This window comes from Aricia agestis, chromosome 8 (genome assembly GCF_905147365.1).
Source record: "Aricia agestis chromosome 8, ilAriAges1.1, whole genome shotgun sequence".
NCBI classification, from domain to species: Eukaryota; Metazoa; Arthropoda; class Insecta; order Lepidoptera; family Lycaenidae; genus Aricia; species Aricia agestis.
In genome coordinates, this window is record NC_056413.1 from 13,738,311 (window position 1) to 13,756,418 (window position 18,108).

Genomic DNA, 18,108 nt, shown 5'->3' on the forward strand with positions numbered 1-18,108 from the left:
TTCAGTACACCGACATTTCGGATCTGGAACGAGATTTCTTCACCCTGTGCGCTAACGCTCAGACGTACAACGAGGAAACGTCACTAATATACGCCGACTCAGTGAGACTACGCAACGTTTTCATTGAGATACGTCGTCGCTACGAAAACGGTCAAAATTCAGATGAATCTGATGAAAATGAAAATAATAAAGGTAAGTTACTAAATAGTCAAAAAATTAAGAAATACCTCTTGTGGGTGTAAAATATAGTTTTGTAATTTTTAAAAATGGTTATTTAAAGTTTAATGTCTAAATTTTGTTCCCAGAAGAAGAAGATTCTGATGGTGAATCAAACCGTTCTGTGAAAATGAAGATAAAACTTAAAGGTAAGGCCAAAAACACGCCATCCAGGAAACGCAAGCGCAAATATATTTCTGATGATGAAGACTACGAGGAGGATTAAATCTTATTTAATTTAATTATAATTAATTATTATTATCTATTGATAAATGATATGAATGTATTTTAATGGTTGCATTTTTAATAATCGACTGGAAGTATCGGTTTCTTTCAATGCTTTTTAAAAATTAACAATTATAATGAATAAGGATAGGTGTAATTTCATCAATATTAATTATTATATCTCGCATAGCATTTGAACCGAAACTTGTGTCTCTACTTTTAGTTGTGACTTTAAATAAAATCACGTAAAATTATGTAGTGTTTTATTGTCACTATTTTAAATTATTTTTATCCTCAAGTATTCTTTGTGATCGTTTAAATTTGAAATCTCCCCATTTGTACAGAACGCCATGTACGGTGAGCATGTGTTTGTTCAGACTGGGACTGTGGGAGAAACGCTGTGAGCATGTTGGACACAAATAAGGTTTATTTTTCGTGTGCACTCGTTGATGCCTCTTTAAGTCCCCACTGGTATAAAAAAGTAATGAACAACTGTCGCATTTGTATGACTTCTCACCGGTATGTCTAAAACAGAAAATAGCAAATGTAGGAGAAAGAGTGGTTGTAATCATAATTTATATTTAGGTTTTCTTTATAAAAAATACAACATCTTACTATCAAACTTTACCGTTTTAAATGAATTATAAGGTTCTTCTTTCTATGTGTTTTGTAGCCACACACATGACATTCAACACACTTTAACTCTCCATGAATTTTTCTATGATTACGTAATTCTGAGCCTGTGACAAATGTACTTCCGCAGTCTTCACAGCTATAGTTATGCACATTGTAGTGTCTGTGTTTGTGGTCTTGCAATGATTGCTGAGACTTTAAAAGTTTGTTGCATATGTGGCATACAAATTTTCCACTCTCATGCACAAACTGATGCTTTTTCAAACTAAAAGCATGTTTAAATTGCTTGCCACATTCTGAACAAGTGTAAAATGTTTTACGACTATGAACCTTACGATGTGCTGCTAGACTGGATGATTGGGTAAAGGTTTTTCCACATTCACAGCTGTATGGACGGTCTCCAGTGTGTGTTCTGATGTGGTTCACTAAAGTTTGACTATGAGGAGTTTTGTATGAGCATTTTGTACAATGATAGCGACGATTTACTCCTGTGCCTGTCACTTTACCGTGATGTTTCCTCTGAACATGCATTGACAACTTGTGCTTGGTGAGAGAATCCTCAGTCTTGAGCATTTTTTTACAAATTGAACATTGAAATATTTCTTTTCTTTGATAATTTTCATATTTTATTTCTGGACCTATGATAAAATAAAAAAAATAAAATTATTATATTGGTATCCGCCACAAACGATAATTATTGGTTTTCAAAAAAAAGTTAAATACCCACCGGATATTTGTTTAGTTCCTTTGACTACAGATATTTCATTAATGTCTACTCTTTCTGTGATATTTTCTTGAATAGACGTGTACTTATTATTTAGTCTTTCACCTTTTTCCAGGCAAACATCTTGCCTCTCATTCAAAGCTATGCACTTATTTCGGAAATTGTATGCACTGTTCAACTCAAATACGCATTTACTGCAAATTGCTGATAGGGAGTCATCAAAGACTATATTAATACGAAAACATGAAGTTATTTTCTCTAAAATGTTAATCAATACTTCCTCGGTAAGTGAAGACACATTTTCGGATTCGAAGCATACTTTGCACACTAACTTTTCCATCACAAATCGCTGGTTTCTTTAAAAGAGACTGTTGAATGATTGCAAATATTATTGATCACAGAGTTTGTAGGTACCTACCTACTCTGTCTTCATATTTTGTCTTCTTCTTCTTCTTATTTAAAAATGGCCCCGTAGTGAGTTGCCAATGTCAAAGTGGTTGATGTGACTCTGCTATAGGTGGGTTGGCTTTATGAACAAACAAGGTATGATTTGAGACGCGTACGGATGTTGAAAAATCTAAAACAAGCACAAACATTTAGGGTTAGTACTGTAGCAATACCTACGTTTCGTTCGCCGATTGAAACAAAGAAAACAACGCGCTCTGAAAAGAACGCACGCCGTCTTTGTATACGTTCGTTATAGAAGTTGAAACACAGAAGAAAATCGCTTTGCAAAGAACGTACGTTCGCAATGACGAGAGAAACTGTCCGTGTAATAATACGCGTTTTTCTAATAAGAATTCTTCGCAACAACACTACGCGCCTTCACATCGAGGCTACGTCGAGCGAGGGATCTTCGCAGCGTGGCTACGGTCTTCATGGCGTTTGCAGAGTTTCATAACATCTCCACAAAATGGCGGCACTACTATTATTACCGGCGCAGCGACAAGCAGCAGCGAGACGACGACGGAATGGCGCGCGCGGGCGAACTGAACAGTGTTGCCAGAGCTGTATGTTCGAAAGTTACATATTGTCATGCGAAAAGTAACATATTGAGGGGAAAAGTAACATTTCGTATTATATAATAAAATGCCGGGGGGGGGGGGGGGGGGGGGGTTATGGGTTATATAGAGATGAACTGAAACAAGATCATTAAACAATACTTAAATAAACGTGGCCCCGCCCACGTTTGGCGTTTTTGTATGATGGCAGCGTTAGTTCCTTTTTTTGCCACGTTCATTTAAAGCCTTGTCAGCTGTAACGAAAAAACTCAATAAAACTTAGTGCGTTCCGTTTTCGCATTTTTGGTTTCAAACATCTTTTTTTTTTCAATTAAGTACCAAAAGGAACGTAAAAGTAACATCTTTAGACATGTCACATGAATGTAACATGCAAGGGTCAAAAGTAACGTAAAATGTTACAAAAGTAACATTCTGGCAACGCTGGAACTGAATTCGCGGCCCGCGAAAGCCCATATTTATACTCGGGCGATGCCAGCGCCGCGAGTTGCGGCGCGGCCAGTTTCTCGCGCGGCAATCATAATTAGCTTGTAAATATTTCTTATTAATTTTTTTTCCCTTTCTAATTTTGTAAATATTTTTATCCTTTCTTTATGTCTCTCTCTAATATGTAACAACCAATAGAAATTAATCTTTTAATTTTTGTACAGACTTAGAATAATAATAATTATGTAAAATTTTTGTATATAAACCGCACAGATAGTTCAATAAACCACTTCAGTTCACCACAGTATATCGAGTTTTACTCAATACTCCTCCGACCTCTAGTGAACTCTTAGAGAGACCGACCGATCCTCTAAAGTACACACCTCACAGTTTTATTTTGTTAGTATGTATATATGAACAGAACATTCAACAAATGGAGAATTTACAAAGGACAAAACAGATTTTAGATTGATAGGACGAGGAATGGTAGGGGGGAGGATATCATACAGGGAAGGTTGGTTCCTTGGACATAAGAAGAAAATGTGGTCTAGAGCATAGACTTAACATATACATTAACCCCCTTATTAATAAACATTGTATAAGCTTAGAATAGTTATGCATGTTTTGTTCCTGTCACACAAGTGACATTTTTAATTGGATTGTAGAAGACAAAACATCGTGTAACTATTCAAAGCTTATACAACGTTTATTAATAAGGGGGTATAGGTTTAATGATCTAGAGTGCCCTCATGGTGCCCTCATATTTTGTCTTCCTCTTTTTGATAATTGGCATTTGACATGTCGATTGTCGATGTCATTACGTGACATTCCTTTTTTTACTTCTACAAAAATGTACGACTATTGGCAGGTATTACACGCATCAATATTATCACGGAACCGTGATAATATTGATGCGTGTAATACCTGCCATTGAGTTATGCTATATAATATATATTATCAACTGTCAAAATATGCCTTATATTTTGACAGTTGATAATGTTACTCTTTCTATGTAGACCGTAACTGTCGAGTCGAAGAAGAAGAAAAAGAGAGAGCTCATGTTGAAAATTCATCATGCGTGAAAATCTAGTGAAAATATTGTAATGTTTGCACCGAGTTAGTCGGTCCCCATTTCGTCCACCCTAGGGCCAGTCACACGGCGCGTTGCGTCGACGCAGCGCTGCCGTTACGTTGTTTTACATAAATATAACCAAGGTGTTTACGAATAACCAACTAACGCAACGGGAGGGGGTATTGACTATTGACGGACTCCTTCGTAATAACGGTAGCTACTAGCGATGGCCGGCTATGCGTCAAAATATTTGTGTTGCGACGACGCAACGCGCCGTGTGGAGTGTGGACTGGCCCTTTGGCTTAGCGCTAAAACTCGCACGGGCGCACGCTCGCGTGTGTATAATGAAAAATAGTATGGGCAGCGCAGGCGCGTGTGACGGAGCGCAGACGCGGGCAACGGCCAACGGGCTGTCACACGCGAGGCGGACGGCGGGCACACGCGTGGCGCAGTCTCTATAAAAGTCAATGGGCGCAGTCGACGTTGTTTCAAACTTCATACTAAACTTATGAGTTATTATTATTACTCACGCGCTTCTGGTACGGTACTTCATAGTTTAAAACAAATGGGCTAATTGGCTAAATATTGACTACTCATAATAAAAATCTTAGAATTAGGTAGTCGAAAAAATTGAACACAAACACCTCTTCATAGATAATTTAAAGGCTGCAGTGCAAGGCTAAGTGCAGCTGATAATATGATGGTATAAACCTTTGAACGCATTAATGCAACACAGCGCGGCACTTCACGGGATTCACATTTGAAAACTTACAAACGTCAATTCTATGTAACGTGTCGCGTGTCACATGACTACCGCATAGTGTCGCTTTAGTGCTCCAGTATCGCCTTAAAGGATTTTGTCAGTTAAACAATTAAACAACACATACAGATGCAACGCTGGTTTTATTCAGGCAATCATTTACGCCTCGGCCTGCGCTTGCAATCGCTTGAGGAAGGACTCCTTCTTCTGCTTTATCCTGTTCTTCCTCTCTGCAAGGGTCAGCTTGCGCTTGTTCCAGCGTTTCTGCTTGGCAGGGTCCTTCTTGCCATCCTTCTTCTTATGGGCAGGGTTTGCACGGATAGATTCATGAGCCTTTTTGTATAGACCCTCGATCTGTGAAAAAAACAGACATTTATGTAGCATACGTAATACAAGGTAATTAGTAATTACAGGTTTTTCACAAGATGAGTTTATCGCAAATTTACAATTGCCTTAGTATACGAAATACAAAGAAGATAAGTGAATAAATCTGCTCATACTTTAGTCCAACTTCGACACTAGCTAGAGATGAAACTTACAAACCAGTAATTTGGTTGGACGTTATTTTAAAATTTTGGGTTTTGTCAAGACATATTGAAGGCGTGAGTGGTAGAACACATTAACAGTTGCCGTTTTTTTTTGCATAAATTGAGGCTTTTGTGCCCAAAAAATGATTTGATATAAAAAAAACTACATTTTAAGTGTAGCCAGGTGATGAAGTAGATAAGTTTAAAGGTTTGTTCAAATTATAAGGGAAAAAAAGAGTAAATGTCTGTATGTCACAAAATGTTAGTTATTGTATTCTTTCACTCATGTCTTCAATTATATTGATCAAAAATTAAAATAAAATATTTACCGCATCAGCTGTGATTCCACACTTGATGTATTTTCCAAACTGTCTTTTGAATGAGTCCTCATCCTCTTGTTCTAGGTTTCTCATGTATTCAGCAACATGTAGGCCGAAAATGTGTGCTCTAAAAATAAAAACATTACTTTTATGATAAACTAAACTTGATGAAAGAGAAACAAGTTTAACATAAGAATGTTTGTTGTCATTTGCAATTGCTTTCCTTCCATATATTGTTGCATTACATAGAAGATTAATGTTTACAAAACCGGTTTAACAGCACTTTAAACAGTGCAATTTCACAACCAATAGTTTGGTAGCATACTTTAGCTCCAGAAACGCTGATCAATAAATAGTATTATCTATTTACCAATGGATGATAGGAGCCGAAAGTTAATAAAATAAATTCATCTTTACCTATGAACTTCAGCATTGAATTTCTTTGCCTCGGCATCATAGCCAGGGAATCTTTTGATGGAATGAGGTACGTTAAGGCCACCATCGACGGCACCCTTCATGGCTCCGAAAACACGGGCACCAGTTGTGGTTCTTGCAAGACCCACATCAAGGTATGCTCTGAAAGTTTATTTTTTTCTTTAGAACAAGAACACAATATAAACCTTTAACCAACCAATTAAAAGTCAAATAAATCAAAAAATTACAATGCAGCATTACACATAAGTCCCTTGATATATGGATTCTGTCCGCCCGTAATAAATCATCATAAAAATCAAAACTTAATAGCCAGCACCAATTTAGTATATAAGAAAATCATTATTAACTATCATTATTGCATTGTGCATTATGGTAAAGGACAATACTTTGTCAATTAATATTTTAATTTTACCTAAAGGCACCTGGGCCATTGTCTACTGGCTCTACGTTGTACTCGTCACCAGTAACCTCGGTGGCACCAGTGTAGAGGGAGTCCAGACCAAACTTCTGCAGGAGACGTCTGGCCAGCAGCAGTCCAGTGCAGTAAGCAGCTGCGTAGTTGGTTAAGCCGACCTGTGTACAATTTAGTTATGCTGAAAATGTCATTTTTACGATGTAGAAAAATTGCTTTCTCTGTTACAAATCAGTATTGAACATATAGCAACATGGTGATTGCAATTGTACAGTGCTTCAGACCGCCCGTTCAAAATCATCATTTAGTTGTAGATTAGCTTTATGTAGGGTTCCCAGATCGCTAAACCGAAAAGCCGGACAAAGCAGCCAGCTTAGCCAGACATTTTTACAAAAAACTCCTGCTATTGAGTACTTAGTAGTGTAGTAATACATTTGTAATTTTCTGTTTTAATAAAACAATTTAACATACAATTTTATTTTTTATTTATTAGTAGGATTTTTATATAAAGTTATGGATTAAAGGCTCTACAAAAGCCGAACTCTTAATTTTGGCCATTAATGGTGTCCGGCTTTATCCAGACGCCTGGCAACCCTAGCTTTATGTATACGGTACTTGAGTATTAGGACTTGTAACATTATAATTATTAAAAAGTAACTATTAATCTTACCTTGATACCATAGTTAGGTAATTCATGTGAGTATGCTGCGCATACAATGTGGTCTCCCTCAATTCTTGAGTATGAGACCTGGCATGTAACATCCTTGTTGGAAAGACGTACAATCAGACGATATTTGGGCGTATTGTACTTGTTTTTGTCCTGAAATTAATTTACTTGATTAGCAAACATATGGCAACTTCTACAATAAAAGAAACAAGAAATTAGTAAGAAATTGTGCATACCTGTACAATAAGGCGTTTACGTGCATAGTAGTCAGTCTTTCCCTCGCGACGCCTCTTGAATTTGACTTGGTACCTCTTAAAGTACTGCTTGTTTTTAACCACTTTCACGAACGCCTGAAAAGTTAGAAGTTTTTTGACTTTGTCCAATATTTACATTATGCTGAATAAAGGCAGTGGAGTTATCAGAGACACTTTATAATCAGTGAAATTGCTTCCGATATCACATCAATATTACGAAACGCATAGAACATGGTTAAGCATATCGACGTGAAATCTTCCGACAATATCAGATGACGCGCATGTGTCAGTGTTTCATCATTTACATTATCTTGCTATTATTGTACTAATAAAATTAGCACAAGCTAATACAAGCTGTAATTAATGCCGTAAACGCCGAGAAGTTTATTGACGGCTCAGCACCGCGCCGTTTACATCCGAGATTATTGTAACAATCTCAAAAGTATAGGAACCAAAATTGCCAAATGTACTTATGAAAACATGAAATTAAACGAGCTAATAAGTTATTTCAAGAACGCGACTTACCATTTTTATAAAAATCCCAAATCACGGGCGTAGGTTACTCACTCAACGTAACCTACAAAAAGAAAAGGGATTGAAAGAGTCACGTCAAATGTCAATCTCATTACAAATGTCATTTGTCACTATGACATTAGACATATGTAAATAGGACTCTACACTATGGTATTATGATTTTTTCTATAAAGTTCTGCTTCTGATATAGACAGCTCAGTATGAAGTTCATACTTCATGGCTTCAATATTCATAGTTCATACTTCATACTGAGATGTTTATAGTTCGTTGAACTATGACTCCTAATAAAATATTTTTCATCTGTGGTGATCCTTTTAATTCATAGACAATAGGTATATTATCTATGGATTTTGGCTTTTATAGTCTATGGTTCGTTATGGCTTCCTCTTATTCATATCCTGAGTTATTTTTGGCGGGTTTTATATTTACCTTGCCATTTCTTTACGAAAAAAGCAATGTCTTTCGATATTACTTAAAGTTTTTATTATATTATGCATACGTATTGGTGACCTGCACAGTTCTATTGCCTGTTGTATTAATATATCCTCGTGATGTTACGAACTTGATGTAAAATATTGATTATTTTGATGAAGTTACGTTTTCGCTAAAATAATATTTTCACACAACTGATAATATTTATTTTCAGTGTAGCATCTAGATTTTGCCGTTATGCATCGCATATTGTTGGAATAGAATGGGAGTTACGAGGTCTAGAACATTGGGACAATGAACAATGTTACATAGTTATATCCAATCATCAAAGTTCTTTAGATATTTTAGGTAACAATAATATTATCTTAGATTCAAAGTCCTATTTAAATTATACAATTAATTTATTATTATACATTTAAAATTTGCAGGAATGTTTGAAATGTGGCCTCGTATGAAGCGCTGCACTGTGGTTGCAAAAAGACCACTTATGTTTGCTGGTGCTTTTGGGTTTGGTGCCTGGCTTTCAGGTCTAGTTTTCATTGATCGGTTAAAAACCGAAAAAGCTCGAAAGCTTATGAAAGATGCTACTGATAGAGTAATTGAAGAAAAGGTATGTTAATGGTAAGTATAGGTAAAGTACACAAAAAATGTATGATCAAATAATAATTCTATCATTTATTTTTGCAGACTAAATTATGGATATTCCCCGAAGGAGCTCGATATAATAAGGGTAGTATACAGCCTTTTAAAAAAGGGGCATTTTATCTAGCCATTGATGCCCAAATTCCAATACTGCCTGTAGTATTTAGCCAATATTATTTCCTTGATAATGAAACAAAAACTTTTGAGCCAGGTATGATCCTTTTTATTTACTTACTAAACATAATAAAAAATTATATTAAGTATTTAAATATAATTTGTATGTTTTGGTTTTAGGAAAAGTTGTCATTACAACTTTACCTCCAATTCCTACCAAAGGTATGAGTCGAAATGATTTAGAAGCACTTTCCGATTTGGCACGCCAACAGATGATAAATATATTTAATGAAACTTCTAAAGATCTAGCTAAGCAGAATAAAGTTGCTATATAATCTATGAATAATATTATATATTATGTTTTTAATAATAATGTTAAGAAGGATTTTGTTCCAGAAGTATTTTTTGCCAAAATTATGTATTACATGTTGAATTTTCAAATGTTTTCTTAGTTTTTAAGTAGGCTTGTTTTCTAGTCAATATAACTTTTGTTAGTACTATTGTTAATTTAGCAGGCTAGTTATAATATGAATTTGATAAATTATTCATTATACTTATTAAAACATTTCATTTTAAATAAAAGTATTATGAAAAATTGATGATATAATATATTATTGTAAATCATGTAAGTCATTTCAAATAATCAATAAAATATAACATGCACATTGGCCATTGCACTAAATAACAAAAAAATCAATAATCATAGACTTAAGAATTATTGTGCATTATATTTAATACTAGAATACGAGGGCTGCTATTTATGTATCCGGAACTGGCCACTTACAAGAACAATATTTAAAAAGTAATTACAACATTTGAAAATAGAACTCTTTGGTTGAAGAATACATTTTGTTTCATGTGACTGTCAATTATTTTTCCATTGTGGCGTCATTTTGAAAATTGCGTGTCTTCATTTTTCATTGATTATTTTTCATTGATTTAATGAACATTTTCGTGCAATGATTTACTACGATTTTCGGCGTGGGCTAAATCAACAACAGTGCTTTATTCAACTCACCGCAACTTTTGGAGATGAAGCACCATCAAAAACCACTGTTTATCACTGGTACAGTGAGTTTAATCGTGGGCGGTCTATGCTCACGGATGAAAATAAAGAAGGTCGCCCAAAAACAGCTGTTGTCCCACAAAATATAGATGCTGTGCGGGAACTAATAATGCGTGATCGTCATGTTACATATCGCGAGATAGAGGCGTCCTTAGGCATAAGTATGACGAGCATACATAAGATATTACACGAACATTTGGCTGTAAAAAAAATATGTTCGCATTGGATTCCGCACAACTTGACAATCGATCAAAAACGGGCTCGTGTCGATTGGTGCAAAAAAATGATAAAAAAATACAACCGTGGTACGTCAAAAGCCGTTTATAATATCTACACAGGTGATGAATCTTGGATCTATGCATATGACCCCGAAACTAAACAACAGTCAACGGTGTGGGTGTTCCAAGATGAGCCGAAACCAACAAAAGTTACTCGTGCAAAAAGTACTTTGAAGCAAATGGTCGCCTGTTTTTTTGGAATTAATGGACATGTGGCTACAGTGCCATTAGAGAATCGTAAAACGGTTAATTCTGAATGGTATACGACCATTTGTTTACCAGAAGTCTTTGAAGAAATAAGAAAGGACAACCGACAACGCAGAATCATATTACATCACGACAATGCTAGCTGTCACACCTCAGCTGAAACAACTCAGTTTTTGGAGGGTCAAAAGATCGAATTGACTGGTCATCCGCCGTGCCACGCCCTGATTTGGCACCTAACGATTTCTTTTTATTTCCATACGCGAAGAACAAATTACGTGGTCAACGTTTTTCGAGCCGCGAAGAGGCTGTTGATGCGTTCAAAATGCACGTTTTGGAGATACCTCAATCAGAATGGAAAAAGTGCTATGAAAATTGGTTCCAGCGTATGCAAAAGTGTGTCGATCATCGCGGCGAATATTTTGAAAAGCAATAAAACCATATTAAATGATATATGTTTGTTTCTTTTTTTAATTCCGGATACATAAATAGCAGCCCTCGTATGACACCCGCAACTCAAAATTAGTTTATCGCGCAGGAACAGCAAAATCGTTCAGCGGTTAGAGTAGAGGAAGTGAAGAGGTAACAGACAGACTTTCACATAATATTAGTATGGATAATTATTATTTAAAGGTAGTCTGTCTAGTATGGAGTGTATATGGAGGAGAACTATCTCTGTATGTAAAAAGTGTCAGCTGAAATGCATTAAATTAGGGTGGCGCTACAGTAGCAACAGGGTAAATTTTAAATAATTTAGCAGCTTTATATTTTTCGAAATATATTGGTATTAACCCAGTAATTCTGTGACTCGGCTATTCGGCTAACTTCAATTTATATTTTGTCACCAATGGCTACATTCATTACATACCCTTTGCTGCAGCTAGCGCCACTCTTGGAGGATCCCCCATATAAGATAGTTCTCCTCCATCTACCCTCCATACTGTCTAGAAAGTGAAGAAATTAAAAAGTGGCAACATCGTAGTGTTATCCCTTAATCAATCGAAAAAAGGGATGATACTACGATGCTGCCCCTATACTAATAACTGGCAGCACCTATTTCTATGACCGTATTGGATCCAATCTCTCAGCAAATGTCAAAAATCTATGATCAAGGGGGATATTAGATTATCATATATATTGGATCCGAGGTCATTGAGTCAATGATATTGGATAATGTAATATAGACATATGATTCATTTCTTCCCTGATCATAGATTTTTGACATTTGCTGAGAGATTGGATCCAATACGGTCATAGAAATAGGTGTTGCCAGTTATTTAATATAAAAAAGAGTTTTTAATTTCTTGTTCGTTAATATGTTTCAAATAATGTAATGTAATTATTTTTCTAATTATATACTTGGATAATCTTGCTGAAATAACATAAAACAAGCCATATTAAAAATGACGATGTCTTTTGACAAATCGAATTCTCTGAGATCTAGTAACCCTGACGTCAATACCTGTCAGTGTTAGCGCTCTCCATTGGCTATTGAAACCACATATGACGTAAAATAGGATCAATGAAATATGATAATGTAATATGCAGATATGATCATATATATTGGATCCTATATAATATGATCATATATAAATGATAATGTAATACCCCCCTTAGAGTTTTATGAATATTTTATTACATATTTGAATATCCAGCATGATATTCCAAAATAACTATGTAACATTAACATATTCAAACAAATCACAGACGCAAGATATAAAATTATTTATGATAATAATTTATTTAATCACTCCAACTGTCTCCCCATCCCTCTTCACCATTCAAGTTATCATCAGGCACAAAATTTAATTTTGTACTTATGTTAGTTTTTTCTTCTACAAGAGCAACTTCTTGCTTTTCAATAACTGGAGTCATGTCAGCAAAGAAGTCAAATTCGTCATTACGTTTTGAGATCTCAATTTTCTGATTTTTAATATCTAATTCTGATATATCTATGATGTTGCGTTTTGCATTAAATCCAGCTTGTTCCAAATTGGTTGCGTGAACCAGAGAATTGCTTACATTAGGTGTTTCATAAATTGTGTCCTCAATGTTTAGTTGCACCTCTTTAAAATCTATATCTACAATATTGGTGTTTGTCGAACCTGTTTGCTGTTTATTATCCCAGTCATCCCATTCGCTGTCTGATTGTGTTTCTATATCTCTACTCGCTTCCATAGTAGTCACATGATCATCATTTTCAAAAGACTCCCCACCTACTGGCGTAGGTCTCTCATTTAATAGTATACTTTGATCTATAACAGAACATAATTCACTATCATGATGAAATAATGTGGTGGTATTTAAAACTTCAGTAGATTTATTTGGCTCAAAACTCTTTATAGAATTGGGTTTCCCATCTATGAAGAGTTTGCTTCTTTTTCCACCCACAACACTGTCTGCACCCAATATTGGAACTAGTTCACTAAGACAGACTAGAGTTGAGGATACTAAACTGTCATTTACGTCTTTTATTCCCAGAAGTAACTGAAAAATGAAACATGATATTAATACAATATCAAGGTTTACAACTTTGCTAAAAAGTAAAAACTCTTAATTACCTCTGGTAAAATAAGTTGTGACAGCTCCTCATGTGTAAATACATGAACAAATTTCATAAAATGTGACAGTAGTAAGGTTCTTATTTGTATGTCTCTAACTCCAAACAGCTGAAGCAATCTTGGCTTAACATGTTCTTTGAAAATTCCAATAGAAAAGAAACCTGGCTGTTCACCTGGCTGTGGTCGATCTAAAAGATAGAATAATAATATATTATTATCTAAAAATAAATAGTTTTGAATTTGGTTCTTTTTCGCACACTACAATATGACAATAGCTACGAAACACTAACACAAAGAAAAAGGGGCATTTTTGTATGGGACCCGTACCCAAGCTGTAGCATGTTGAGACATAATATATCAAATGAAAGGGCTTGAAAAGCTGTACATTTTCTTGTATCACATAAAATCTCTAAACCATGGGAGAAAAAAGTTGACGGGGTTAGAAGGTAAGAAAAAATCACAAAAAACAGCCTGTATTATTGCATCATTTTTTTTTTTTTATGAAATAAGGGGGCAAACAAGCAAACGGGTCACCTGATGGAAAGCAACTTCCGTCGCCCATGGACACTCGCAGCATCAGAAGAGCTGCATGTGCGTTGCCGGCCTTTTAATAGGGAATAGGGTAATAGGGGAGGGTAGGGAAGGGAAGGGATGAAATAATACAGGATGTTTTTTTGTGATTTTGTTTTACCTTCAACCCTCATTAACTTTTTTCTCCCATGGTTTAGAGTTTTATCGTCATACAATAAAATGTTCAACTTTTTAAGCCCTTTCATTTGGTATATGTCTCAACGTGCTACATTGGTGGGTACGAAATGCCCCTCCTTCTTTACGAAATAAAGCCGTTGACATTAATTGTCACTACTATATTTACACAAAATTGTATACAGAATATATGCATCAAGTATGCATGTATTCGGGTCACATTTTGTAGACTCGTGCACAATTTTGTTGACACAACCTCCCGCATAAAAATTGAAAATCTATTGTCTGCAATTCCCACAATCGAGGTATTAATAAAAACTGTTTTTTTTAACCTCTCGAATACCGGGATGTCAAAATTCTATTGAGCCTATGCCTACCGCGTTCTATCTATGGCGCCATTTAAATTTTTCTAAAAATTTTTTTCAAGTTTTACAAAACTGCGCCAATCAGGAACTGATTTAGTGAGTTCTTTTTGTAGCCAACTTCGTACTCTTAAAAATAATGCATAGAACAAACGAAATTTAATCTTATACACGCTGAAATAAGTTACAAAATAACGAGCCGGTGGTACACAGAGGTATTTTTACGGGTGGCTTGTTACGGTGTCGGTGGGGTTCAAGAGGTTAATGTATGTTTAATATACAAACCTTTTTTAGGTCTCAATATAAATGGCAAGACATATTCTCTTGCTGTATGATCTAATAGGGTATGCCTAGACAACAATAATCCTCCAAACTGTTTTGCTACTGTTTCTTCATCATAATTTTCAAGATTTGACAGAATTTGCATGAAAAATTCGCTCTTCTCATCTTCAGATTTTAATGGCAAAATATTTAGAAACTTGTACATTGAAATGAAGTTATGATTGAAGAAATCATGGTTTAAAACTTCAGATAAGTTTGGTCGTCTTTGAGGGTCAATGTGCTGCAAAACATCTCTGCAATACTTTCTAAACTCCTTCAAATGAGGAACGTCCTCTGTAAAATAATATTGATATAGTTTAATCATTAACCATGTCTTGTTGTGTTACTTACAGAAATATAAATTAATATTGTATTACCATCTCTGTGATTTTTAAATACATCTTCTACCAGTACACCATATCCAAATTGGTCTACTTTAGTAATTATTTTATTAGATTCCTCATTAGGATCTATTGCTTTATCATACCTAAAACAAAATTTTTATTATGTAGAATGTCACAATATTTTAAAAATGTTGGCATTATGTTGATTACCCTAGATCCTACCTATGTATCCTTGCATGTTTTAGGTATGCAGGAGTCAATTCTTTGAAGGAGCATAGATATTGTAGGCCTCCTAACTTCCATTGTCCATCTCCTGACACATAGACTGATGATATGCTCACATTGTTATGAGAAACAGAACCCTGTAACATGAAGTAAATTAATAATTATGAATTGGACACCTACAGCTAAAAGCATCAAAGAAAACCATTTGAGAACCAGATATAACCCCACCAAAAACATTTTCATGTAAAAATGTTGCCAAGATGAGAACATAATATTATAGTTCGTTGTGTCAAAAAGTAGTGAGATTTCATGTAGAGCCAAGTTAGAACCTTACCTACTCAACCCTATAATATTATTATCAAATATTTTGCCGCGCTTTAGGGTAAAATTAAGGTTTTTAGATTTAGGGTTGAGTATGTAAGGTTAGAAACTTGGCTCTACATGAGATCTCACTACTTTTTGACACGACGAACTATAATATTATGTTCTCATCTTGGCAACATTTTTACATGAAAATGTTTTTGGTGGGATTTCACTTCTTTTTGTAAGCTGGTTTACGTTGTTTTTCTTTTGGTTCATTTTTTAGGGTTCCGTACCCATAGGGTAGAAACGGGACCCTATTACTGAGACTTCGATGTCTGTCCGTCTGTTTGTCTCCAGGCTGTAACTTAAGAACAGTAATAGCTAGAGAGTTGAAATTTTCACAGATTATGTATATCTGTTGCCGCTGTTACAACAGGGGGGCTCCCATACAACAAACGTGATTTTTTTGGCCTTTTTTGCTCTATATAAATAATGGCAACAGGTAGGTACTTGATTTTTTCTCAAAGTCCTTAGTTATATGTCTACTTTAATATTTAATAATAATATTAAAATAAAATAAAAAATTAAGGGGGGCTCCTATACAAAAAACACAAATTTTTGCCTAATTTTGCTCTATAATGGTATGGGTATAGGTTAAGTTGGGTTTGATAATTTTTATGTTGTTTCAGTACTAATATTATGTTACATACCAAATTTCAGCTTTCTAAGACTTCAGGAAGTACCCTAACAGTTTTGATGATCGGTGAGTCAGTGACCAAATTGTGGATTTTTGGACACCTATAAAATCTAAAGTATAATAGCTATGATATTCAAAATTTGCTCATTTAACAACTATACCCATGTCATTATATCTTAAAAATATCAACTATCTGACATTATTCAAACCAAAGTTACGAGGGTTCAAAAATATGACGAAACGTTTCGAGAAAAGGTAGGTGCCCTTGTGCGCTTTGCTTGGCTCATCTTGGCGGGGGCGCTCCCGTGCCCCCAGATATCTAGAAGATAGGAATTGGCCTAGGCTCTACAGAACTTTAAGTCATTACTATACACACTATTCATTAATTTATTTAATGTAAAAAAGTATAAAATATTTTCACTTTACATTTTATACATTCATATAATTACCTGTTCATGAAGAAAGACCAGCGCTTGAAGAATATTATTCAATCCAATACATATTTGTAAAGGAGTTTGTGTAGGTACAACTTGAGATAAAGGTTGCACATACTCCGTTACTAAATGGAAAGTAGACTTTTGTTGCCAAGAAGATATGTATCTTACAATATAGGGATGGCGGTACTTGAGAAGGTTCTACAAAAAAGTAAAAGTTAAGTACCATATGTAAAGTTCAGCACATAACTATTTTTAATTATTGGCAGATTCTACTACTAGATTCTACTTACATTTGTAAACTTTTCAAGTGGCATGGAAATGTTCCATAGAGGCCCAGCTACCGCTTTCCCTTTAAAAACTGAGACAGAGCCATCGCCTTTTAGGCTAAAAAACCTGCAACTATCGCTAATAGTTGCTTGATGGTGAGACCAAAAGTCTGTAGTTTCGTTAGCTTTGGTTTCAATGTTTAAACTGTTTAATTGTGATGACTCGTTGCCCATCATATGGTATATTGTGAATTCTTACTGAACTATTTCCAATTTTTACCACCACCACAAATTATTTATAATATTTCGTTATCTTTAAGAATCTGTAATGTTTTACTTATTTCATTTTTTTTCATATCGTATTTAACGATATTTTAAAATCTATAGATGATGATTCTTAATTTTTTTTTGGTTTTTACAAAATAATAAATATATCAATTTCAGAACAAAATTTGACATAAAATTGATGGGCACATTCACAGATTACTAGTTTAAAATTGTGGGCTGTGGCACATTTGAGGTGATACCAGTGTTGCCACTTGCCACACCAAAATCCATAGACTTAATATATACTGTCGTAAAGACCACATGACAACCCGAAAATGCGTGACCATTTTCGATCTGTCAATGTGTGCGTGTGCTAGTGATGTATATTTTACTATCGATAGTATAGTATTTTGCTATCGATAGTATAGTCCGTTCGAGTTATTTTACCTGAGTTTCTATAAGAAATAAATAATATGCAACTTTGACAGATTTGTATTTCAAATTAGGTATCATAAATTTTAATTGGCAAAAAAAGCTGACGATTGAAAAGTAGATACACATTTTCTTTTGGAATGATTTTTCAATCGTCGGATATGTTATGACGTGAGGTTCTTATAGGGGTAAATAATATACACATAACACATTATAAAGTTACTTATT

The 18,108-nt window shown here is 34.8% G+C and overlaps 5 protein-coding genes across 7 annotated transcripts in view; 2 read left to right on the top strand and 3 right to left on the bottom strand.

Moving 5' to 3' along the window:
- LOC121729794 (ATP-dependent helicase brm) overlaps nt 1–648 on the top strand; it is a 39,102-nt gene extending 38,454 nt beyond the window's left edge. Inside the window, exons 27-28 of the mRNA XM_042118419.1 lie at nt 6–192; nt 306–648. Coding sequence (XP_041974353.1) covers nt 6–192; nt 306–442 — 324 coding nt within the window. The 3' untranslated portion in view covers nt 443–648. The remainder of the gene's footprint in view (nt 1–5; nt 193–305) is intronic.
- A 42-nt stretch (nt 649–690) lies between these two features.
- Nucleotides 691–2,178, bottom strand: LOC121729797 (zinc finger protein 660-like). Of its 3 annotated transcripts, none has more exons than XM_042118423.1 (3): nt 1,802–2,178; nt 1,581–1,712; nt 691–966 (listed from the first exon to the last, which is right to left on the bottom strand). In XM_042118423.1, exons 1-3 carry the CDS (start codon nt 2,136–2,138, stop codon nt 899–901), a joined length of 537 nt encoding a protein of 178 aa, XP_041974357.1. In that variant the 5' UTR covers nt 2,139–2,178; the 3' UTR covers nt 691–898. The 3 variants fall into 3 exon arrangements, with proteins under 3 accessions (XP_041974357.1, XP_041974356.1, XP_041974355.1); XM_042118422.1 differs by having other exon boundaries at nt 1,569–1,712; XM_042118421.1 differs by having other exon boundaries at nt 1,070–1,712.
- A 3,021-nt stretch (nt 2,179–5,199) lies between these two features.
- LOC121729798 (60S ribosomal protein L5) lies at nt 5,200–8,327 on the bottom strand. The gene is made up of 7 exons (XM_042118424.1): nt 8,216–8,327; nt 7,673–7,786; nt 7,440–7,589; nt 6,770–6,930; nt 6,340–6,498; nt 5,932–6,049; nt 5,200–5,429 (listed from the first exon to the last, which is right to left on the bottom strand). Exons 1-7 carry the CDS (start codon nt 8,216–8,218, stop codon nt 5,235–5,237), a joined length of 900 nt encoding a protein of 299 aa, XP_041974358.1. The 5' UTR covers nt 8,219–8,327; the 3' UTR covers nt 5,200–5,234.
- A 273-nt stretch (nt 8,328–8,600) lies between these two features.
- LOC121729614 (1-acyl-sn-glycerol-3-phosphate acyltransferase alpha) lies at nt 8,601–9,752 on the top strand. Its single transcript, XM_042118185.1, has 5 exons — nt 8,601–8,791; nt 8,871–9,004; nt 9,085–9,266; nt 9,344–9,509; nt 9,593–9,752. The coding sequence occupies exons 1-5, from the start codon at nt 8,601–8,603 to the stop codon at nt 9,745–9,747; spliced, it is 828 nt and encodes a 275-aa protein (XP_041974119.1). The 3' UTR covers nt 9,748–9,752.
- A 2,872-nt stretch (nt 9,753–12,624) lies between these two features.
- LOC121729613 (protein-associating with the carboxyl-terminal domain of ezrin) lies at nt 12,625–17,550 on the bottom strand. Its single transcript, XM_042118184.1, has 7 exons — nt 17,206–17,550; nt 16,928–17,113; nt 15,476–15,615; nt 15,287–15,396; nt 14,874–15,203; nt 13,522–13,709; nt 12,625–13,447 (listed from the first exon to the last, which is right to left on the bottom strand). The coding sequence occupies exons 1-7, from the start codon at nt 17,416–17,418 to the stop codon at nt 12,704–12,706; spliced, it is 1,911 nt and encodes a 636-aa protein (XP_041974118.1). The 5' UTR covers nt 17,419–17,550; the 3' UTR covers nt 12,625–12,703.
- Nucleotides 17,551–18,108: the final 558 nt, after the last annotated feature.